We start from the raw sequence: 26529 nt of genomic DNA on the forward strand, positions 1-26529 counted from the left end.
ATTCTTTTTATTTTAAAAAATATACAAATAAAATAATAAATAATGAAAAATAAGACAGTGACGTAAGAATGTGGAGTCAAGAATATGAGACTGGTTAAGAATTTGCAACTACAAATTACAAATATATTATTGATAATTGTTTGCCGAGTTTTGGTAGGCAGCTCGAATATCCCTAGAGCTCTGAAAAGCTAAAAGCAGACGGGTAAAACACTCACGGCCTTGATTTATTTCAGCTAAGGGTAGGTTCCACAATGAAGTACTGACTCGGGCACAGTTCACTGTTTAGGAACAATGGAATATTTGAACCCTTATAAAATTACCCTTTGTTATTTCTTCCATACAAGAATGTTCAAATTGGCAGCAAAAAAACCTAAAGCGTTAAAATTAAGATAGAATATATCATGAAAGTGAAATATTATTAAAAATGGTGTCTTAGGAAATATTTCGTAAGCTTTAAACATTAATAAAAAATACCCAGACTTCCATATTCTTCTTCATCTTTGATGGGATGTCAAAAAATAATATGAAAAATAACTCTTGTTATTGGAGTTAATCCAGATTTGTGAACAAGCATTTGGACACACTTAAAATGTTGTAAATTAATACAAAATAACACGTAACGTTTGTTATTATTTCTTCAGATACGGGATTATTCGCCCAACGGATGTTATATTCATATTTTAGATATATCAATTGGAGATGAAAAAATAATCGTTTTGATATGAAAGATAAGGAGAAAGGTAAGACGAGATGGTTATGGATCGGAGAGTCTTCATCTCGGAGCTTCGAAGTCGAGATTTTGTTCTAGAAGTATCTGCTCTTGCCTCAATCCCATATCCCATAAGTGGCTATTGGTCGATATATATGTGTATATTTATAAATACATAGTTACCAGGTTCCTAAAGTTCCAAGGTCCTTTAATATGCTAAATTCTTTTGTACTGAGCAGTCAATTTATAAGTAAAAGTTAATCCGTAAAAAAACGAAATGTAATAGGAAATTTGAAACAACTTTTTCATTATAACTTTTTCATGTAAACTTTGCCAAAGGGAGACCATAAAATTGAGTTGTACACACATCGCAAAGGATAAATAAAAATAAAAAGGGTCGCATTATATTAACTGGCTTAAAACCCTGCATAGATCAAGCGTTAAACGCAGTTTGCAAACTTCAATCGTTATCTGATAGCTGTGTCTTATAAAAAAAAAATTTTCATGAAATGTGACACGAAAACACGAATCAGTTTCACTAATTTAATATTGAAAATTTAATAATACAACAAAGTAGAAGATTCATTGCTGTATTTTAGAATTTATTAGGTATTAGAGTTCTGAAATCGAGGCCATGGGTACGAAATGGTTTAGCTAATCGAAAATCGATACTTTATTCATGGCTTATGTATATTCCAAAGCCGTATCATTGAATAAATGTGAAAGCCTTTTTTACTGCGTTCAGAATTTAAAGAAGAAATCATTTAATTCCCGTTTTTAATTTTAAATAAAATAAAATTATATGTAACAATAATAATTATCAAACATTTATGACATATAACTGACTTATAAACACAGCGTATTTTAAAGATACTTGATAAAAAAGTACAAAGTCAAAGTACACTGAATGGAGTAAAATTGCGGTCTCTCAGACGAATGTGTACGTACACGTATGATGTTTGTTCGAATGGTGAAATGATGTCTTGTGAAAGGTATAAAATTTATAAAGTTCGTACAAATTAAGTCTAGAGAATTCTCATTCATATGCAAGGGAAAATCTATTTAATTCGCAAAGTTCTCAACAGATGTCAGTTGAAATCGATTATTAAGAAACTCTATGCATCCAATAATTGAGGCAAAATATATCGCTCATTCCTTTCAACAACCTCATATATCAAAAATCGACAATTTTCAGTTGTGCATGTTTTCGGAATGCCCAGAAAATGTACTATATCCCAGCAAAAGCTGCATATTTTAAACTTAATATCTACCCGCTACGGGGCAGAAAGTGTCGTGTTTGCATTTTCAAGAAAAGGTATTGTTTAATTATTTTTTTTAAATATGCAAAATATTCGTTAAATGGAGAAAAAACATTCAGGTTTTTGCTAAAAAGATCTGTTGCATAATAAAAAGTTCAATAAGTGGCTTAATATTTATATTTAATACATTTTTAAACTTTGAAAAACGATCTCCTGAAAAATCAAGTTTTTTGTTATATGACGTTGTTGAAAGGTGTGAGCGATATGTTTTATGGTAGATATAATGTTGAACGATACACCGTGGATAATGTTATCACTTTAGCCAGCCAGATGCTAAGACCTGTAAAAGCTTAGTCTTCATATCCCCTCCCATAATAAAAGATTTTTCATCTTAATCATGAATCTTGTTTTTTTTTAATATAAAAACCATTAAGGTGATTTCGGGATCACATATTGTTCATAAAAATGTTCATCGGAAAATAAGTCCCTTTGTTACATAAAGCCTAAGGCATGTTAGTAACATCCATGAACATAAAACTCAAAAATAATTACATAAAAACATTATTATAAAACCTTTGTAAAAAATACATAAGGTAGATTTAGATAATTGGTTTTTAAAACATGTATTTTAATTTTAAAAAATCAATTGATTCAGTAAAAAAAAAACGTACTCCCAGACGAATATGCAGCAAAACAATGTATGATAGATTTTCGAATGGTGATATAGGTAAAGCATGCAAAGCCTAGATAAGCATTATCGATAAAATGAAGAAAAAAAAGAAATTATAATATTTAAAAAAAGGCAGTCAGCCAGTAAAAGGATGTTTCTGCCAGTGTCAAGTATTATTTTCATTTACAAACAAAATAATTTTAGAAAATAATAGTAACAATTAATACAAGATTTTATAGTTTAAATGAGTAAAGCTTTATCATTTTAGAAATTATGATTACAATTCTAGAATTAAGTTCAGAAAGAAGGGTGGATACTTGGGTGGGGAGTTGGATTCCTGCCTGCGTTAAGCTATTTAGAAAGTTCTCCTTCTCTGTTGTGAGTAGACACTGAAATTCAAGTAGATTAATTAATTTTTTCCGTATTTGCACTAAGTATTCTCTCTTAAACTCGAATCCATATACCTCCATTGTACTCTTATAATAAAAATTATTTGTAAATGCACTGGAGATTTTCCTACAATTCCATTAGTGGTCCATTGAATTATAATGGGATATCAGAAGTACGTATGGTATGACAATCTTCTGAATGCAGGAAATTCCTAGAATTCACTCGCCCACCTATCGACCCCAACCCTCTCCAGCCAGCAGTCCGTTCATCCCCGGCGCACAACACACCCCTAGACAGATAAAGGAATGTTTCAATGAAAGCCTCCAGCGCGGACCTTCCAATCACTGAGTTTATTGTGTTTTGTGGATATACGCGATGGATTTTTTATTATTTTCATATACAATATAGATAATTCTAGATGCTAGAAAACGTTTAAATTTTTTAACATTTCTCTACTTCGTCATTAAATATGTTATTTTATTAAAATTAAACAATTGAATATACCACTTTAATGAGTTTTATTTTTATTTACAACTAGTTTCGAAAACGACAGATGTTTTCATCTTCTGGTACAAATAAAAACTAACGAACAAAAATATATTTAGGTGTATATATGGGTTAATAAATATAGGGAGGGGGGTTAAGGAACAACATTTTTTGTAAAAGAAAACATTGATAATAAAAAAAATGTACTGGCCAAACTGCGAGAAGTCTAAGAATTAGAATAAGAGAACATCGCCGTGGACTAACAGGTAATTATTTTTCGGAATTTGCAAATCATATAATGGAAACTAACCACTCATTTGACTCCCATACACTTAAATTATTACACTCTGTTACAAATAAAGGTCAAGTCATGAATAATTTAGAAAATTTAGAAATACATACAAATTTTAATTCAGATAAAACAATAATTAATAATATACTGTTTCAAAATACGTCACCATTATTATCAATGTTTCCTTTTACAAAAAAAAACTTGTTCCTTAACCCCCCTCGAAATATTTATTAACCTATATATACACCTTAATATATTTTTGTTCGTTATTTTTAATTTGTACCAGAAGATGAAAACATCTGTCGTTTTCGAAACTAGACGTAAATAAAAATAAAACTCATTTAAGTGGTATATTCAAGTGTTTAATTTTAATAAAATAATCATGTCATTCCACAAAGTTAATGCCGAATCAATAAATAATATTTAATAAGTTGTTTTAAAATTGTTACGGTTGTAGGAAAAACCATCAGCATGATTAAAAATACGAAACGCTTTTACTAAATAAGCATGTATTTTTTCTTTATCAACGTAAATATAAGTATTCAGTTTTCATTTATTGACTACTTACTAGTATTTTTTCTTGAATGTTTTTCGGAGATACTTTGTGGCACATTTTATAAACTCTAAAAAATTAAACAACTTTGTTTTAACCATTTTTTATTGGTACACTTTTTTCCAACCGGTTTCGACAAAAACCTTGTCATCCTCAGGGTACGTATGCGCGCGCGGCTTCATACTGTTTTTGGACGATTCCATTTGTAGCTCACAAGTTGTCATCCGGAGTTGACGTATTCGCTGCGCAATGCTCAATAAAAGCAACATTTAGGATTTTTTCAAATCATATTTTTATATGGTGCACGGAGTGCGTAGAAGTTTTTGGTATCGTAAGGGAAGTGTTATTAATTATAACCTAATTATGAGTATTTCAATGTTTTAGAATTAGTGCATAAATCCCGAGGATGACTTAATAGTAGCATAGTTTACAAATGTCTGAGGTTGATTGATTTTGCGCCAACCTGTACAACATTTATTCAATACAAATTCGAGCAATGATTATAACATAACTATGATATTCAATTTTACACACGTAAGAACGAAATGAATACGTAAAATTATAGATTTTCCTTTACTGTTACCTTTCGAACCCATTAAGATATATTTATAGAATTAATATCTGATAGTGCAGTAGGTCGAATTTTCAAATGAAATATTAAGTTAATAAAGTTATACGCTAAAATTTCAACTGTGGAGGTGCTCACCAAAACGTTACATTTCCATTATAAACGATTTTAAGTAATCAGGAATTCTAACTTGTAAAATTGTTACGTTTTGGTGCGATTTAATGATTTCAATGATTTAATGATTTCGGAAATATTATTGTTCATCTAATTATTTAAAGAGAATAAGGATCAGATTAGAATATGATTGATATTAAATATGGTGAACAATATTCCCTTTCAAAGGATAATTTGGGTGTATACAAACGATGTCCTGTGATGAAGCCTTCATGCATAATGGAACATTCTAATTCGGAAATCGAAGGGAAATATGGAAGGTTTAGTTATAAAGGAACCTGAAGGATCTTTAAAGGATTCTGTGTGTTGATAAGACAGCAAGGGTGGGAATTTATAATATGAAATACTGACTATTTAAGTTATTTTAATAAAAAAGGTAAATTTTCTCCTTTGATAGTCCTAGTAATATTTTATTTATTATTTCGGCATTTACTTTGCGGAAAGACATGTTACAATCATTAAGAAAACACTTATACTAATTTTGAATATTGAAAGCATTCACTTTGTGGGTCATATTGATATATTATTTCGAGAAATAAAAATACTTTGTGTTCTGATCCACTCACATTTTTATTACCCAACTAGTTTCAGCAACAACCTGTTGCCCTCTTCAGGGTTTAATTTATTACTAAAATTATTCAAAATGGGACTTTGACTTACGTTTATGTGATTGTAATCAAATAAACGTAAGTCAAAGTCCCATTTTTAATATTTTTCCCATAAAATCAAACCCAACCTAAACAGAGTTATCTTCTTCCTTGCTCTTACCCCTCCTTAAAACACCATTACCCCCACCCCTACCCTTTTGAAACCCAACAACTTGTACACTGTTTCTTTTTCATATATATGTTTAGTTCTTTTTAGTTCTTTTTTATATATAATTTTATCGATAATGCTTATCTCAGCTTTGCATTCCTTCCTTATTTCACTATTCGCACATCTATCATACATCGTTTTGTCGCACATTCTTCTGAGAGATCGCATTTCGACTGCATTCAGTCTACTTTCATCCTTCTTTTGCCAACTCCATGTTTCACTTCCATATATTAGAGTTGGAACCAGTACTCCGTTGTGCACTGCCAGTTTAGCTTCCGCTGATAGGTTTTTATTTGCTATAACTGATTTCAGTGCACCATTCACTTTGTTCCCAGCATTCACTCTCCTTTCTATGTCTTTATCAATCTTTCCATCCCTAGAAAACATACTACCCAAATACACGAAATCATCTATCATCATTTCCGATACAATAAATAATTTCCATTTAGGTAATATCTATTCATTTTGTAATTTAAGTTTTACTTGGCTAGTATCACTAAAACAGAAATATTTACGAGGTAAAACTTAAATTAAAAATTAAAATATTTGTTTTTATAACTTCCAAGGGAATCGACCCCGGAACCTCCAACACCGCAGCCAAACTCTCTAGCCACCACACTATGGAGATGAAGAAGTATGGCTATTTTGTTTGTATACATATTGTACTAGACTTCATTAAACACAAAAGACGTGAAAATACGTCTAATAATTCACAACGATCATTTTTAATAGGACCTATTTAATAATAAAAAAGGCCCGTAAAAAAGTAGCTTCAAATTGAAAGAAAAACAACACAAAGGAAATATTTAATAGAATTAAAACGCTAAAAGTATTCAGAAAGAGTTCGCTTGAATCGCGTCTAATTTAAATAGCTTTAACGAAATTCCTTCGAGCTCCTTGGAATACCGAATAAAGAATTGAATCCTTTAACTACAAAGCACTGATTTTAATCGCTGCTTCATAATCTAAAATATGCTAAAATAACAAATCACCCCTTTCGGGGAAATTTCCTATCGAAAGAAAACGATCTTCGGGTCTGAGGGCATAATAATTTCCGGCCGCACAAAGATCTGAGACGTTTTCTCGATATTTCTCTCGTCACCTGAACCTTTATTCCTGAAATTGTAAAAGTACCGTGGGAAGAGGATTAGCAGAGGGAAGATGGAGGATATCCCGCGGGATTTCGGCGGGATAAACCTTTATTTACGTTTCCCTTTCAGAAATTCTCACCAAATAATACGACGTCGAATTGAATTTTGTTGGGATTTCCCGATATAATGATGCTGAAGAGTACGGAAAGTTGTCATGTTCGATTTATTCTACACTCAGTAAATTGAGAATTTTTTCATCGACATAGCTAATAATCAATTAAAATGTAAACTAATAAAGCTAATTACCGAAAATAACATTAAACAATATTAACAACATTTTGAGTGTGTCCAAATACTTTTTCGCAAATCTGGATTATCTCCAATTATAGGAGTTATTTTTTATATATTTTTTTTCAACATTTTGAGTGTGTCCAAATACTTGTTCACAAAATCTGGATTATCTCCAATTACAGGAGTTATTTTCATATTATTTTTTGACATCTCATCAAAGATGAAGAAGAATATGGAAGTCTGGGCATTTACGGGGCTTACGACCGTCATAGGCTGGTTTAAGTGATCACTTTACACACGTGTAACATTCACCAATTCTACCCATTATTTTACCCATTATTCTACAAGTATTTGGACACACTCAAAATGTTGTAAATAAATTATCTGGTCAAATTATAAGCTTAATAATAAAAATGAAAATGGTATTTTCTGGCGTTTCTCATGTGTGTGATTATAATCCAGGATTCGGATCTCACATACTAATATAAGAGTTTCTGCTTAATAAAAAGCTTCTTTACATCTCACCAATAGATGTCTCTAGTGAAGTTCTAGTGATTCATGAACAAGGTTTTTAAATTGGTTCATATATATAAAACTTCCAATAATTTGAGTACTGTGGTTGTCAATAATGGGTAGAATTGGTGAATGTTACACGTGTGTAAAGTGATCACTTAAACCAGCCTACGACGGTCGTAAGCCCCGTAAATGCCCAGACTTCCATATTCTTCTTCATCTTTGATGAGATGTCAAAAAATAATATTTTTTTTCACATGGATTCATCATCTTTGTTAAGATGTCAAAAAAAATTATATGAAAAATAACTCCTATAATTGAGGATAATCCAGATTTATGAACAAGTATTTGGACATAGTCAAAATGTTGTTGAATAAATTATCTGATCCAATTATAAGCTTAAATAAAAATAAAAATAAAAAAAGTACATTTTCTAGGCTTTTTCCATGTATATATGTGATTATATCCAGGATTCGGACCTTACATACAAATGATGAAATTCAACTCAATAAAAGCTTCTTTTATCTCTCCATAGATTTCTCTAGTGAAAATCTAGTGAATTCAAGTACTATATTTCGAATTTGAACAATATTCGTTTATTTAGAAATTCCAAGAATTTGAGTAGTGTGGTTGTCAATCATGGGTAGAATTGGTGAATGTTGCACGTGTGTAAAGTGATCACTTATAAACCAGGCTATGAGGTCGTTACCCCCTCGAATGCCCAGATTTCCATATTCTTCCTCATCTATGTTGAGATGTCAAAAAATTATGTTAAAAATAATCCAGATTTGTGTATTGGAACACACTCAAAATGTTGTAATATAAATTCCATTAATTGATTCGGCAGTCACTTTGTGGTGATATGTACGCATTTTTAATGTGTAAAAATGCATTCATAAAATAATAATTTTTATTTTGTAAAAATGCATAAACAAATAAAATTCAGGAACAATGAAATTGCTCCCGAATTTCAGGCGCTGAACTGTATAAACTGGTTGGAATCATCTGTTTTAATATTTAACTCTTCCATCGTCGGTCGAATCAAATATGACTAAACTATTCACAGGGGATTAGTTAATGCTTCTGTTTGAGTTGACTAGTTGCACAATACAAAACATTCTCACGGGATCGGAAGGGTTTACTTAGTTTAAAGAGAAATTCAAACACGTTTTCACTGCATTCTGCAAAATGTTATGTTAGCAATACAAATATTGAAGCGGTTCAATACAATTTAATGACGTCAATATAAACAAATAATTATTTTTATATTTTATATATTAAAAATATTGTTAAATTCGTAGTATGGTGATATAACACTCTCATCGTTCACTTTGTGTAATACCACTGAATCATTTTTTTAAAGAGAAATATTGGTGTTTTTAATTTTTGTATTTATGTATATTTAGGTTTTTATTATAATTATTACTATTTATATTATTTTTATTATTTTTATTATTATTATTTTGTCCGCCTCCGTAGTGTAATGGTCAGCATGCTCACCTATCGTTCTGGAGGTTCCGGGTTCGATTCCCAGGGGGGTTTAATAAATATAAGTGATTTTTTCACTCTTATTTTTATTCAATATTACACTGGACTGGTACCTGAAGTGGAGGGCTGATCACCTTTCCTTCATGCGTAATCGATCGAGATAACACTGCGTTTATATGAAGCAGTGCCCTATGCACCATTGGGGTGCGGTAAGGGATTTTTTATATTATTATATTATTATTTACAAAAATGCTTCAATTTCATGCTATTTCTGTCAGCCTAAGCGGCCCATAGTTTGAAAAAGGTATCAAACTGTGAAAGAATGGGTTCGAACCGAGAAACTCTAACTTAAGAGTCCACGACACTAACCACGGGACCACAACCTGAGAGAGTCGTCAATATTAAAGATGTCTTAACATGAAATGAAACATCTATCGTTTTTTTGTACGACGAAAGATGGAAGTCTGAGTATCTCAGGTATCTAGCATTTGGATGGATAAAGTGATCATTTTTTACACTTTTTTTGCATTTTAAAACAATTGTGAACATTTTGTTTATTAAGACCATTGTAAACATTGTGAATTGATAATATAACACTCTCCTTATCATTCATCGTTCAAAGTAAACAAGTGAAATAAGGCTCTCCTTATCTCTTCACCTTGCTTCATTGTCAATAACGTTATATTATAATAAAATACTCTCCTTATCATTCATCGTTTCACTTTGTGTAATACCACCTAATATTAAAAATATTGTTTACTTTATGGTACGGTAATATAACACTCTCCGTGTCATTCATCGTAACTATGTGTAATACCACATAAATTGTTAATTTAATTTAATGATAATCATTGATAATTTTGTCGTATAGTAATATAACCGTACCTTATCATTCATTGTTTACCACCTAAAAATATATGTATAATACCACTTAAAAATATTCTTTTTATATACATATTATAAAATAATTCATTCTAAATTTTCATTAAAAATTCTAATAAATTAAAAATGGAAATGAATCAAATTATTTAAATTGGTCAATAAATCAATCAACAGCAATACAAATCAACAGTTGAATGCATTGCGAGGAAGCTGTTGAATATAAATTAAACCTTAACTGACAGGTAGAAGAATGAATACATATTAAATTTCGCAGTAGTTATCGGTTAAACTACCATTATGAAATTGAACGTTGATTAATAACGACTTCATTCGATTCGCACGAAATCTAGTAACAGTAAATGACGGATAACGCAAAGGAAAATTCGTACTGTAACTGCCGGTTGGCGGTTAAACTCGGATCGGATAAATGGGGTTTAGTTCCAGCATCAGCCGACAGATTGCGCCAATTGTTAATGTCACCGGGGAATTGGTCACGTGACGAGGGAATAGTGATGTGACAGGCCGATTCGAGCGGCCGAGCGATCAATGTCACATCTCAATGGGAGGTGATGAGTCGCTACATTTGTTTTCTCACCTCCCTTTGTGTCATAATGAATGATCTTAAATAATATACAGATTCAGAGAGCGGTTATCATATTACTGCAGTCGCTCATATTTCTTTGAATCGTTAATGAAAGTCATTTTAATATTCCTATATTTAATTTACATACATGACGTGTTTGGAAGTAAAGCATAAAATCGGCAATAAGGAAGGATGAAAGTAGACTGAATGAAGACGTAATGCGATCTCTCAGAGGAATGTGTGGCAAAACGATGTTCGAATGGTGAAATAAGGAACAAATGCAAAGCTGCTATAAGCAATATCGATAAAATTACGAAAGGTGTGTTGAGATGATTTGGACATATGGAACGAAAGAACGCTAAAACAAATAAATGGAGCGAATGTAGTTGGAAATAGAAACCGAGGAAGATCGAGAAAACCTCAGGCACGATCAGGTATCTATGTTAAATACTTGAAAGTGGTCAGGTTAGGAGCAATAATAATCGGCGGGTATGTATGAAGAGATGCATGAACGTGAAAGAGGCGAATAATTTTTTCGAAGACACAGTTTGTCATTCTATTCTCTGTGCTTACCACTCCGTCTTTGAAAACATACTTCACCTCTTCCAAGTTTGTGCATGTCCTCATACATACCCGCCGATTATTTCAACTCCTTACCTGTCCGCTTTCAAGTATTTGACATACCTGATCGTGTCAATTTTTTCTCGGTCTTCCTCTGTTCTTTTTTGCAACAACATTCGCCTCATAAATTTTATACAGTAAATGGTATATTCCTCCTTGGATGAAGGTTTACCTCAGAATTGTCCCACGAACTGTGGTCTACGAGCCCGATTTGGGATAACTGGAATACGAAAGTTTGCAATATGGATTAAGGGGGCGAGCTAGCCGCTGCTAAGAACACGGCTGTTTTGTATGCAAGGGTGGTCCTCCCTTCCCACAGACAAGCTGCGCCGAAGACATACGTGACAAATCCATTAGGGGAGCGGGTTAGTTAAATTCGGGGTAGGTTGTAATGTGACCTTTACGGGTTTTAAATGCGGCCATACCCTCGTGCATACAGAGGTGGTCTAAAGGAAATGGGATTTTTAAAATGGAGTTCGTGAGGTAAACGTTTGAGAGTGTTTTTAACTTATCCTGAACTCAGAGGGGGATTTAAATCACCCTTAAACAACGTTTCACTTGGCAATTTAATAATAATTTCAGCAATTTCATTAATATGTTTGTTATAATACTAATTGGTCATTTTTTGTTAAAAAATACTTGATCCAACGGTCAAACGGTCCGTGTCATCGTATCTCTTATTAAAGGATACGAAACTATTTTTTTTTTTAAATTTTTCTTATGTATATAAGTTATGTTCATTTTGTCATATCATAAATTCCATGATTTTTTTTAAATTCCACCAATACATCTCATTAGGTGATTTAATAATAATCCGCAAAAAACACATATCATTAATGTGATAATTGTTACATAATTGTAAACATTTATTAATCTCCCATTTATGATTGATCAACCGACTAAAATTTGAGTCAAAATATTTGGAAAATCAAATAAACGACAAAAAATGCAGAATTTGTGAACAGAAATTTAGACACACTCATTCAATGTTTGTGAGTAAAACACATGTTTTAATTTTATTAAATTATTGGACATAGTCTTTTTCTATTTATTTAGGTAATTAAACTACTCATTACGACACTTTTAATCACCTACCATAACAAAAAAATATGATGATCATAAATATTGACATTTTTTACACAATTATTTATTCATTGAAAATAGCAACAATTACAAAAGTAAGGTGAATATTTTTCAAAACAATTTTATTTTATAAAATATTTTTTTAGACACATATGTACATGTATTTATTTTATTTTATGAAATTTTTCTTAAATGTTTTTTAAAACAACTTTTACCCACATATTTCATGAAATTTTCATAATTGTAGTTTTTTTTACCTTGTCTCTCAAAAGGTTGCCAACCACTGGTTTCAACGATGTTTGTGTGTTATTTATGTTGTATAGTCAGTAAATAAATGATCGACTCACCAATAACCGCTTCCCTGGCCAGCCTCAGCTCGGCCTCCAAGGTCCTGATCCTGGCGTCGCCCTCCTCGCCTCGCTCCGCGCCCGGCTCGCCTCGCTCCGCGCCCGGCTCGCCCCGCCCGGCGCCCGCAAGCAGCGCCGTGCCCGCCTCGCCTCGCTCCGCGCCCGCCACCACGAGCCGGCGCAGGCGGGCCACCTCGCCGCGCAGACGCTCGTTCTCGTGGCGCAGGCGGCGCGGCGCGTCCAGCAGGCGCGGCGAGGCGGGCGCCGGCTCGACGGGTGCGCGCGGCGAGGCGGGTGCCGAGGCAGGGCATATGTTGCTGCCCGGATGAGGCGCCTCGGGCGTGGTGCGGTTCTCGCGCCCGGAACCGGAGCGCCCTGACGTGTCGTCTGAAACCAAATCATTAAACAAATCAAATAATGATAAGGTTTTATTTAGATAATTATATATAAAGGTTTTATTTTTATTTAATTTAATTTTCATTATTTGTCTTGGACTACAGTTTTGATCTTTCTTTTTTTTTCCCTTTTCCTTCCTCCCGTCCTTCTTCCAGGTAATTTTAAAATTTTGGAATGTTACCTTTTTTTGTTATTCAATAATGTAAATGTATTTATGTAACTGTTCTGTAAAGTTTCCAAATAAAATAAAATAAAAATAAAATCAAATACAATTTATAAAAAACATCTAAAAATAACTGTGACAATGATTGTGACAATTGTTTCGCCTTGTTATAGCATTTTTAGATTTTATTATACATTTTTGACATTTAATATATATGTAATTTCAATATTTTATATAAAAGCCTCAACTTTAGATAAAATTGACTCTTTTTATATGAGGAAGATCAAAATTGAATTTGTACGGCACGGTAGCTAAACACGCTAACTATTACACTACGGAGGCGGACAAATTGTAGTCGAATAGAAATGAGAACGATATTTTTGTGGTATTTGGTATGTATTTTAAAACTATGTATATTTTCAGAGGTAACGTTAATTTGTAACCACGAAATACAGTAATATTAACCCTTGAGAGCTCCTAAAATATCCCTGTAAGCCTCGCTTACAATTTCACGTGACTAATGTTTTCTATTAGCATATCAAGATAAGGCGAAACGAATTTATTCTTCTGCAGCGGAGGCCTTCGCTAAAGTGTGTAATACGATTAAGGAACAACTTAATTCTATATTAAATGTTGCGTGTCTCAAATTATTCAAAACATTATTATTTTCACATTTTAGGAAGATAAATCATGACTGATCCCGAAATACACCTCTGCTTTAATTCAAGTTAAAGTACCTGATTCACAATTAAAAGCGAAATCATACTTATTTTTACATCCGGGTTTTAAAAAAACTTGAGACGGAGACAATTTTTGTATGGCTCTCGTCTCAGGATAGAGAAAATTGCCAATTCATCATTTATAAGTGAAAGAGAACTATTAGTAGGTGCTTGTGTGTAGTACAGTATAAGTGAAAGAGAACACTCGTAGATACACTTATATAGCACAAAACCAGTGAAAGAGAACTCCTTAGATAGAGAAAATTACCAATTCATTCATTCATTCATTTATAAGGAGAACTATTAGTAAGTGCTTGTATGTAGTACAGTACGTGAAAGAGATCACCCGTAGATACAATTACATATATAGCACAAAACCAGTGAAAGAGAACTCCTTAGATGTAGTACAGTACAAGTGAAAGAAAACTACTTGTAGATACTCAGATGTAGTACAGTTCAAGTAAAAGAGAACTACTCGTTGATATTCGTTTGTAGTATAGTACAAGTGAAAGAATACTACTTGTAGATACTCAAATGTAGTACAGTACAGATGAAAGAGAACTACTCGTTTTCATAAGTGTATGCAGTATAGTAAAAGTGAAAGAAAATAATTCGTTAGATACCTACTCGTATATAGTATGGTACAAGTAAAAAAAAACTACAAGCAGGAGTTATAGTACACTTGAAAGAGAACTACTCATATGTAGTACAGTACAACCGAGAGAAAACTACTCGTAAGTATGTAGTATAGTACAAGTGAAAGATAACTACACGAATAAAGTACAGTATGACTGAAAGAGAACTAATCGTAAATACTCGTTTGTAGTACAGTACAAGTAAATGAGAACTACTCGTAAATACTCACATGTACAAGTAAAAGAGAAAAACTTGTACGTTGTTTTAATACATATTTAGATTTACATGTTCCCCATTACAAGAAGCTGTATAAAACTATAAGGTTGTATTCAACATTCCTTTGAAACAGTACTCTAAGATTTTAATCGTCATACTTCAGATGTTTTAATTATTTTTGTGGCAAACAAACATTTTAGATTTTATTTTCGTGAAGGTTTTATTTGTTTAATTTTCTCGTAAAATTGTGGTATTCATTCTTATCTCTGGTCGTTTTACTGTCTTGGTTTTAGCCTTCGTTTGTCTTTAAAATGATTTCATAAAATGTTTGAACATTCTGTAATGAAAAATATCACCAAGAACCCACGCAAAAATAACTCGAAATCGCCTTCAATAACTCTGCAAACAACATAAAGAATTTTCTCTAATATTTAATTTTTCAAAATAACTTCTTTTATTAGATTTGGGCATTTTTCAACCCTGTACCGAAAATAAAAGCAGATTTTATAATATTTATACAATATATCCCATAAATGTGGCATAAAAATAATATTGTTTTTTTTTTTAAATATAATAGTTAAGCTCAAATAGTAAATTTGAGTATTTTGAATTTAAGAGAAAGCGACAAAAATTAAAACAACTAGAACAGTGGATATTTTTCTAAAAAGACGAAATTGGTTTGTTAAAATTATAATACGTTCAAGGACTATGGAAAAATCAAATGTATTACTATTTACCTCTCAATGAAAGCAACTGTAATTTTCGAAAATAATATGATATAATAAAACCCTTATCCGCACCCCAATGGTGCATAGGGCACTGCGTCATATAAATGCAGTGTTATCTTGATAGTTTACACATGAAGGAAAGGTGATCAGCCCTCCGCTTCAGGTACCAGTCCAGGGTAATATAGAATAAATACGACAGTGAAAAAATCACTTATATTTATTTTACCCCCCTTGGGAATCGAACCCGGGACCTCCAGAACGGTAGCCGAGCGTGCTGACCATTGCACTGCGGAGGCGGACAGTTTTCGTGTTTCCATTAACAATTCAAAACAAATGTAATGGAGATGAAATATTTCATGAAAGGTGTTTTTAGTATTACATATGAGTATACTGATAGAAATACATTCATATGTTTGTGTGTACCATATATTCAGGTATGTTGCTTAACCCACGACTGCCCCTAGGGTCCATATGGGCCAGAAATTTTTGACTGCTCAACTGCCCAGGATTTTTTTTTCTAATTTCCAATTTTTTTTTTCGTTAAAAAAAATGAAAACTCTAAATAACGGAATAAATGTAAACTGGTATGAAGCAGTATTATCAGTGTTACTAAAGAAGTGTTGCCAGCCCAAATAAATGAAAAAAACGGTAGTCGAGCAATAATCAATAATATAATATTATTTATTGAAATCTCATCAAAGATGAAGAAGAATATGGAAGTCTGGGCATTTACGGGGCTGACGACCGCCATAGGCTTGTTTAAGTGATCACTTTACACACGTGTAACATTCACCAATTCTACCCATTATTGACAACCACACTACTCAAATTCTTGAAAGTTCTATATATATGAACTAATTTTGAAACATTGTTCTTGAATCACTAATGGGTAGAAGTGGTGAATGTTACACGTGTGTAAAGTGATCACTTAAACCAGCCTATGACGGTCGTCAGCCCCGTAAATGCCCTGACTTCCATATTCTTCTTCATCTTTGATGAGATGTCAAAAAATAATATGAAAAATACTCCTATAATTGGAGATAATCCTGATTTGCAAACAAGTATTTGGGGACACTCAAAATGTTGTAAATAATATAATCCTTTACATTTGGGCCCATGTGGACCCCGTGGGCGTTGGAGAGGTTTCCATGGTATGGGCAGTCAAGAGTTATAAACATTGCTTCGGCATTTCTCACACAAAAATCTCAAAATTCTCAAAAATCCAATGTCTCTCCGATTTAAAAATCTTTCCTCTGTATTTATTGGAAATAAAAAATTCAAGCACCTATAAAAGGTATCACACGACACGAAAGCAATATTTTTTCTGAGAAAGCCCTCTCCCGGGTGAAGAAAGCCTCTTTTTAAAAAGCATTAATGATAGCAGATCTCGGTAAGAGTTCGCCTAATGTTAGTTTTATTACTTCGCCAAAGTAAACTTCACCGACTCGTCTGACAAAAAGAGGATACTCCGTAAAATTAAAAATAATGCCTCCTAGATTAAGAAAAGTTTAAAGAATGTTTTAATGTTAATTTTAAGACGTTTTTAATACTTTGAAGTAGATTTAAATTAGTTTTGAACATTTTGCAAAATTTAATCAATTTAAGGTAATACTAAACTAAGTCCCAAGGTAGACGACTCCCGGGCAGACCGCCAAACAAATCGATTGACAGCGGGGAATTCACATCGCAGGAGGCAAATCCCTCTTAAAAACAGGCATCCAACAAACGAAGAAGAAGAAAAAGAAAACTAAACTTGAATATTAAAAAAAAACTAACTAATCGTTATGCCGCTTCGTAGGCAGATAGAATAGAATGCCAATCTGTGTTTGCAAAAAATCTACGCCTCTTCCAAATTCATGCATCTCCTCATACAAACCTGTCAATTATTCCGACTCCTGATCTGATCACTTTTAAGTTTTTTTAAATACTTGATCATGCCAAGTTTTGATCGGTTTTCCTTTGCTTTTATTACTTATCACATTCGCCTCATAAATTTGTTTTACTTTACCACAATTTAATACCTATTTCTAATAATGAGCCGCTTAGGCTAAAAGAAATATTATGAAATTAAAATATTTTTATAAATAATAAAAACAAAAATTTTTCTTTAAAAAAAAAAAAAGAATAATTTAATTTATTTAGCAATTGGCGAGAATCGAACCCACGACGCCAGTTTCACAGTCGAGCGTCTACCCAACCACGTCACGGTGCCTGTCGCTTGCAGACGCATGCAAGATCCTATCCGGATTATTTTACATACTGGGAGAAGCCTGAAAACATGATTCTAAATTTAATGCAGCTTACATGTCGTGAATAAAATGTTTTCATTTGCAGTAAGCCACTACTCACGAGTGCAGTTTGAACTCAGCCGCAGAGTTTTCGATTCAATAAACTTACAGCCAGATAGCGCATTTTCAATAACGGTCCAGACCGGAAGCCTGGCACCGCTTCCGCCGTAGAAGTTTGCCGGAGTCTGCAGCGGGGGTGATGGAGAGATAAGACCTAGGAAGCCACTTCCGCCTGCATGCGCCGAGATTTATATGCGCGAATGTGTATCAACGTAATATCACGTGTATGAATGCATTCGCGCGAAGTGTTTGCCGGTCGTAAATAAGGCGGAACCAGCTTCTGCCAGCAATACCTATCATGAACACACCCATATATCGCTGGTGATGTTATAATATCACCAACAATATATGTGGAGGTCCTCACCAAAACGGTACATTTCCGTTATAAATGATTTTAAGTTTTATACACGTAAGAAAAAAATTAATACGTAAAATTATAAATTTTCCTTGACCATTCGAACCCATTAAGATATATTTATAGAATTAATATTATTTTTTGACATCTCATCAAAGATGAAGAAGAATATGGAAGTCTGGGCATTTACGGGGCTGACGACCGTCATAGGCTGGTTTTAGTGATCACTTTACACACGTGTAACATTCACCAATTCTACCCATTATTGACAACCACACTACTCAAATTCTCGGAAGTTCAATATATATGAACCAATTTAGAAACCTTGTTCTTGAATCACTAGAACTTCACTAGAGACATCTATTGGTGAGATGTAAAGAAGCTTTTTACTAAGCAGAAACTCTTATATTAGTATGTGAGGTCCGAATCCTGGATTATAACCACACACATGAGAAACGCCAGAAAATACCATTTTCATTTTTATTAATTAAGCTTATAATTTGACCAGATAATTTATTTACAACATTTTGAGTGTGTCCAAATACTTGTTCACAGAATCTGGATTATCTCCAATTACAGCAGTTATTTTCATATTTTTTTTGACATTTCATCAAAGATGAAGAAGAATATGGAAGTCTGGGCATTTACGGCCTATGACGGTCGTCAGCCCCGTAAATGCCCAGACTTCCATATTCTTCTTAGTCTTTGATGAGATGTCAAAAAATAATATGAAAATAACTCCTGTAATTGGAGATAATCCAGTATTTGGACACACTCAAAATGTTGTATATAGAATTAATATCTGATAGTGAAGTAGGTCAAATTTTCAAATGAAATATTACGTGGATAAAGTTATACGCTAGAATTTCGACTGTGGAGGTGCTCACCAAAACGTTACATTTCTATTATACATGATTTTATGTAATCAGGAATTCTAGCTTGAAAAAAATGTTAAGCCTTGGTGCGATTTAATGATTTCATATTGGTTTTACACAGAATTGGTCACGTTTTGTCGCAAGTTAAATAAAGATTTCGATAGAATACAATCAACTGAACAGATTTGCATTTAAATGATTTTTGTGCAATATTGGAAATGTAACTTAACTTCACATATCCTATCTCAAGAACAGACTGTTTTTACTACTAACAGTTTCCTATGGCACGTGTGATTGCTTTGAAATTGTGACACAAAATTGCATACAAATACGTGCGTGTGTTTAAATACCTGTAACAAGTATTTTTTTAACCCTCCCTTCCCGGTGTTGTGTACCTTATACACATTGCTTCTAATGACCATAATATCTCTTTAAATATAATAAATAAAAGGCTAAGATTTACAGGGTATTCCTCCATAACATATTTACGCATTGATTTAAAAAATAATATTAAGAATAATCAGAAGTATGGGGTACATCGAAGGTATTTTGTAAATATCGGAAACAAATTCGCGTATAAATAGTACGTGAAGAGTGTGCGGGAACCACGACACTATAATCGTATTCCCATCTCACTCTTGCATACTTGCACTGTGCAAGCGTGAGGAGCTCAAAGCTCAATGTTCTCTGGCTAGCTAGTGGGTTAGCGGCAGTAGCTCTTGAGCTTTCGACAAGAGTGGACCTATGCTTGTTACGTTTAGAACCAATAATATCCTAAAAAAGAGAAAACATATAATTATATCACTTTATTTTATCATAAAGTATACAACATGTAATATATTATGTACAAATTGGCTACAGCCATTAATAAAGAAGAAAAAAAATAATACAAAATGGCGGATCTATCTAAATGCACTTCAACCGTCTGCAGTATGGACATTGCAAGCAGGTGGGATGTGTTTCATTGGTAATCAAGGGAATTTACGTTCTCCATTTTCCTGAGGGAAAGACAGGATACGTTTTCCATTCGGAGTAATATAAATAATGGCCAATAAAACTGAGTGAAATTCTCTGGACGGTAAGTACAGCTGTGGTCTGAACTCAAGTATGCACTGAAAACGAATATAATTGCAAATTTTAATGAAACTCATCAATTCTACCAACTAACCATCATACTGCTTTCCGCAGGGGCAGGCAGAGAGAATATATGCATGATTTTGTTATATTTGTTGGTTTATTATCCGTTTGTATGTTGTTAGTTAAAAACTAACGCATAATTTTTTTTCTGCCATGTTACGGCATTTTTAAACTTCTGTCAAACTTAGTGCCATAACAAGGCGAAACAGATGTCAGAAATTTTATTTTGATGATTTTTTTACTATAAAATACAAATAAGTATAAAAATTCAAATGGAGTTCTACAAATTAAACTCCAAATCTATAAATTAATAAACTTACTACGAAAAATATTTTATGTTGTTGTTGATGTTATAATAATAAAACCCTTATCCGCACCCGAATGGTGCATAAGGCACTGTGTCATATAAACGCAGTGTTATCTTGATCGTTTTACACATGAAGGAAAAGTGATCAGCCCTCCGCTTCAGGTACCAGTCCATGGTAATGTTGAATAAATATTACAGTGAAAAAAAAACACTTATATTTATTTTACCCCCCTTGGGAATCGAACCCGGGACCTCCAGAACGGTAGCCGAGCGTGCTGACCATTACACTACGGAGGCGGACAATGTTGTTAATGTACATATCGTAGTTATACAGGAGAAAGTGACCAAGTGCATTGTTTTACAAGAACGTGATAATTGACTATTTGATATCTTACTAGCTTAATATTGCCTTGAAAAAATACCAAAGGATTTAAAACTTGGAAGTATAATATATTGACTTGTTAAAAGTGACTAACTGCATTGGTGTTTATTTTCTAACCAAGCAAAAGTGACTTAAATGGCCCTCCTGAACATTTTACGTTTTGGTAGTTAGTCACTTTCTCCTGTACGACTGCGATATTAATAATTTTGAGATCTACAGATGTTCTTTTCTAAACTTATCGTATTTACAATAATAAACTTAAAAAAATAGTCATTTACAAGCGTTTTGCTTTTTATACATAAAATAATACTTAAATAAATAATACTTAATAAAATAATACTTCAAATAACAGTTGAGTACGTGTAACGTTATACGTTCTAGCAGTATAAATATATTGTAATTCTCTGACAAATTGCAGTGCCAACACAAAAATGTTTAACGAGTTTCACCCAGAGCAAACATTTGAAACACGGGCTACAAAAATGATGTAATATCTTACTAATTACTTTCGCTTGTGGGAATCAATTCAAAGCGCGTCCATTTCCACCCCCAATAAATTAAGTAAAACGCCATTAATAAAACAGGGTGAAGCATCTCTATTTTGATGGATGTCGAGAGGGTTGAATTAAGATTACAGCCGGAAAAGTCTGGTAAGCCGCGGTGCGGTAATTGCTTCCCAGTATCGAGGGAAATCTCCCACTTTAATTTCTCGGGAATATTAAAAACTGAACTGGCAACCCTAAGCAAATTGTACAGGGCACAAATGTTAAGTAATGAATTAGTCGTGTCTACACTCATTTGTATATTTTAATTTGAAGTAATAAACAAACAAAAAATCAGTTTTTCTTGGTAAATACCACTATTTCTTAAAATCTATTGTGACAAGTAGTTCGTTGCATTTTGCATAATTTTCAAACACCATATGTGAAGACGAAACTCGTTCGGTTTCGTCGTTACCGACATCATCAGACTCGTGGAAGGCTAGACAAAGTTCTATGTTATGTAAACAATAAGGCATGGGTTGAAAACCATGAATTTATATTTATTTTTCTGACAAAATAAATTTAATTAAGTGATTTAGAGTATAAGATATAGTGAGGGTTTTAAGTACAATTTTATATAATTTTATTATAGAACTTACGATGTCGGAAAACGAAGAAACCTGGTTACTAGTAAAATAATATAATATATAAATATATATATATATATAAATATATATATAAATATATATATATATATATATATATATATATATATATATATATATATATATATATATATATATATATATATATATATATATATATATATATATATATATATATATATATATATATATATATATATATATATATATATATATATATATATATATATATATATATATATATATATATATATATATATATATATATATATATATATATATATATATATATATATATATATATATATATATATATATATATATATATATATATATATATATATATATATATATATATATATATATATATATATATATATATATATATATATATATATATATATATATATATATATATATATATATATATATATATATATATATATATATATATATATATATATATATATATATATATATATATATATATATATATATATAACTTCCAAGAATTTGAGTAGTGTGGTTGTCAATAATGGATTGAATTGGTGAATACACGTGTGTAAAGTGATCACTTAAACCAGCCTATGACGGTCGTCAGCCCCGTAAATGCCCAGACTTTCACATTCTTCTTCATCTTTGATGAGATGTCAAAAAATAATATGAAAATAACTCCTGTAAGTGGAGATAATCCAGATTTTGTGAACAAGTATTTGGACACATTCAAAATGTTGTGAATAAAATACATCGTTTTGCCACACATTTATCTGAGATCATTTTTACTGCATGCAGTCCTCTTCTATCCTTCATTTGCCAGCTCCATGCTTCACTTCCATACATTTACAGTCGATCGACAGGCAAAATAAAGGAATGGGTAAATGATCAAGAGTTAATTTTATGAAAATTGTAAAATGTTTATATTCTTATTTTTTTCTCTTTTTTGTGTTTATTAAGTTAAAATCGTTAAAAACAAAAAAAATGTATTAAAAAAAACTCCATTGACAAGACACACAAGGAGGCTTGGTGGGTCTCTGCAAAAAAAATTCTACTACTACTACTACTACTACTACCATCACGCCGTTTCCCCGCAGGGGTAGGCAGAGAGGATGGAACGCCACTCTCTTCTGTCCTGACATACACTCCTCGCCTCCTTCACATCCATACATCTAGTCATACATGCCCTCCGATTACGCAGACTTTTGACACCGCCAGATTTTAGGTTCTGATTGATCTGATCGTGCCAAGTCTTTTTCGGTCGTCCACGTTCTGTTTTCCCTCTCACATTCGCCACATATATTTTCTTAGTCATTCTCTCGTTATCCATTTGCTTCACATGTCCAAACCACCGCAAATAACTCTTCCTAATCTTAAAAAAAATCTAAACATGCATAAATTGTGATTTAAATAAATGTATATAAATAAAATAAAAAAAATATCTATATAATATGCATATCAGGAAAACAGGAGAACCTGCAGATTGAATATATCACATTTTTCGCAGTAATTTATCGGCAGCATGAAGAGGACCGGCATTGGAATATTTTCTGTAACAAGTGTTGTATAAATCAGGGCGTCAGCTGCTAGTCGGCAGAAATGACAGCCATAAATCACAGGACTTCGACGGCTGCAATAAGGCGCCGGAGTTTTATTGCTCCTACCAGGACCGGATCAAGGAATAATTCTAGATAAGGGACGTGTCTAGGGCTCGCCAAGGGTCCTCCATTCAAAACTTATCACAATTTTTATGATTCGATTTCGTAAAGGGTGTTTTTATAAGTCTTCGCATAGAGTAGGCCGATAGTAATATTTTTTTTAGAATATCATTTATTTGTTAAAAATATATACGTACATTTATAATTTATATAATTTTAGTCATCTCAACATACATAAAGCAACAATATGTACTGATCAAAACCAGCACAACAATTTTCACAACATATTTTTTGTGTTTTAACCGCGGTTCAAATGAAAATATCAATTGAAATTTTAAAACAGTCTCGTTATTAAAGATTCCTTTTTTATAATATGTTTATACGAGTACCGTAGAACGGGGCTACTTGAACTTTGATGTGTTACTTGAGCCCAGTACAAAAAATATTTTGATCTGTATTTGGTCTACAATAATAAACGTATCGACATGATTCATAGTTTCCCTGACAGGTGACACTTATACATTCATTATTGTAGACAAATACAGATTTTTTTTTTGTATTGGGCTCAAGTAACACATCAAAGTTCAAGTAGCCCCGTTCTACGCTACTCGTATATACATATTTTAAATTTTTAACATCTCAACATAGATTAAGAAGAATATAGAAGTTTGGGTATTTACAGAGCTTACGACCTGTCATAGGCTGGTTAAGGCATCACTTTACATTCACTAATCAACCCATGATCGACAACCACACTACTCGAATATAAATCTCATGACACAGTACATACAAGTCCACAACAGCCATCTATGTTAGATTGGGTTTTAGAAAAAACCCTTTAATTTTAATGTATGCGAAATCCGGACCCCGGATTATTTTTACGTTCTAGGAAACGCCTGCAAACATGATTGTCAATTTTATGCAGTTTATTATCTGACCAGGTATTTTGTTCACAATATTTTCGAGTGTCAAAAGGATTTTGTTTCTACAGCTGAACTCAGTTCGTCATTAACTTTGTTTCCAGCATTTACTATCCTTTATTTATCTGTAACAATCTTTTCATTCATACGCTCTTGTGTATTTTAAATAAATAAATAAAATATGAGTGCTTTTAATGCGGCCCTGGATGGCTAGCTGGCTTTGCTTGTTTGCTGAAGGCATATAGATTGACTTTGAACAGTTGATACTTTTCAAAATAATTGATCAAAATCACTCAGAGGATAAACACTAACCCATATAAATCCATCAACGACCCACCAATTTGATTACATTTGCATTAAAATTTATCATGATAATATTATAGTAACAAAAGAAAATATATTAAATTTTAATATAACTTGGTAAATACCATTTATTTTTAAAATCTATTATGACACATGTTTTGATGCATTCATCGTCATTATCAAGCATAACTATGCTGAATGCAGTGAGTGTCACAATGGATTTTAAAAGATACCAATAAAAACAATTCAAATACATAGATATTACCCCTAAGTTACTTCCAATTCAAAAAAAGACAACGAAAGAAATTATGCCAGCAAATTAAATCATTTTTGCAAAAATAGGTATCAAATTGCGGTAGAGTGGATTCAAACTAAAAAAACTCTGACTCAAGAGATCGCGACACTAACCACGGGACCACAACCCGACACTTCAGAGCTTTAGACCTGCCATATTTTATTACATTATTCATCAATCCTCGCTGATTATTTCTACGAATATTTTGAGAATCTGTATTTTTTCTGATTTTATTACCTCGTAAACAATGAAAATTTAAAAGTTTCTCGTCTTTCGAATTTCATTAAATAATCAATAATTTTTCAGGCAGGGAAAAACTTGAAGACTTTTCTATTGTCACGAAATTTTTTTCACGTTATTTTCGGAATTCTGATTGTTATTATCAATGAAGTTTGGCGTTCAATAATTTAAATTGAACGAAGTCTGTAAAAGAGGAATCCCATTTTATTTCATCCATTACGAAATTTGTATACGGAAAGATATTCTTTGATAAAAGTTGGTGATTAGATACTTAGATTAGATAATTCTAAATAACGGAAATCGATTTACAAGCTGCTTTTAAATACGATACAATACCTATTTATTTATTATTTAAATATTTTATAAAGCAAATTTACGTATTCAAATCGATCGCGTGGTTTACAATATCGCTCACTCCTTTCAAGAACGTCATAAATAAAAAATCGTCAATTTCGAGTTGTGCATGTTTTCGGAATGCCCAGAAAATGTACTTTATCCTAGCAAAAGAGCCATATTTTTAACTTAATATTTACCCGCCACAGGGCAGAAAGTGTTATTTTTGCATTTTGAAGAAAAGGTATTGTTTAATTATTTTTTTAAACATGCTAAATATTTTTCAAATGTAGAAAAAACCTTCAGGTTTTACCCAAAAAGATCTGTTGCACGGTGAAAAGTTCAATAAGTGGCTTGATATTTATTTTAAATATATTGTATTATTAATTTAAACTTTAAAAACGTTCTCCAGAAAAATCAAGTTTTTTGATTTATGACGTTCTTGAAAGGAGTGAGCGATATGTTCAGGATCTTTGCGTCCTATGTGCCCATACCATCTCAAATGCCTTTCCTCTACCTTACTATTAATGAGAGACAAACTTATGATAGAGGTTAAAAATT

General features: G+C 32.3%; 1 protein-coding gene across 4 annotated transcripts in view; it reads right to left on the reverse strand.

The window, feature by feature from the left end:
• The window catches only part of Liprin-gamma (liprin protein kazrin), a 320428-nt gene that overhangs the window by 113211 nt on the left and 180688 nt on the right, over nucleotides 1-26529 (reverse strand). For all 4 annotated transcript variants that reach the window (XM_088262843.1, XM_088262844.1, XM_088262842.1 and 1 more), the window contains exon 4: nucleotides 12817-13203. In XM_088262843.1, the coding sequence (XP_088118969.1) occupies nucleotides 12817-13203 (387 nt within the window). The remainder of the gene's footprint in view (nucleotides 1-12816; nucleotides 13204-26529) is intronic.

This window comes from Brachycentrus maculatus, unplaced genomic scaffold, assembly GCF_059751285.1.
Source record: "Brachycentrus maculatus isolate JH-2025_06_01 unplaced genomic scaffold, ASM5975128v1 h1tg000190l, whole genome shotgun sequence".
Taxonomy (NCBI): Eukaryota; Metazoa; Arthropoda; class Insecta; order Trichoptera; family Brachycentridae; genus Brachycentrus; species Brachycentrus maculatus.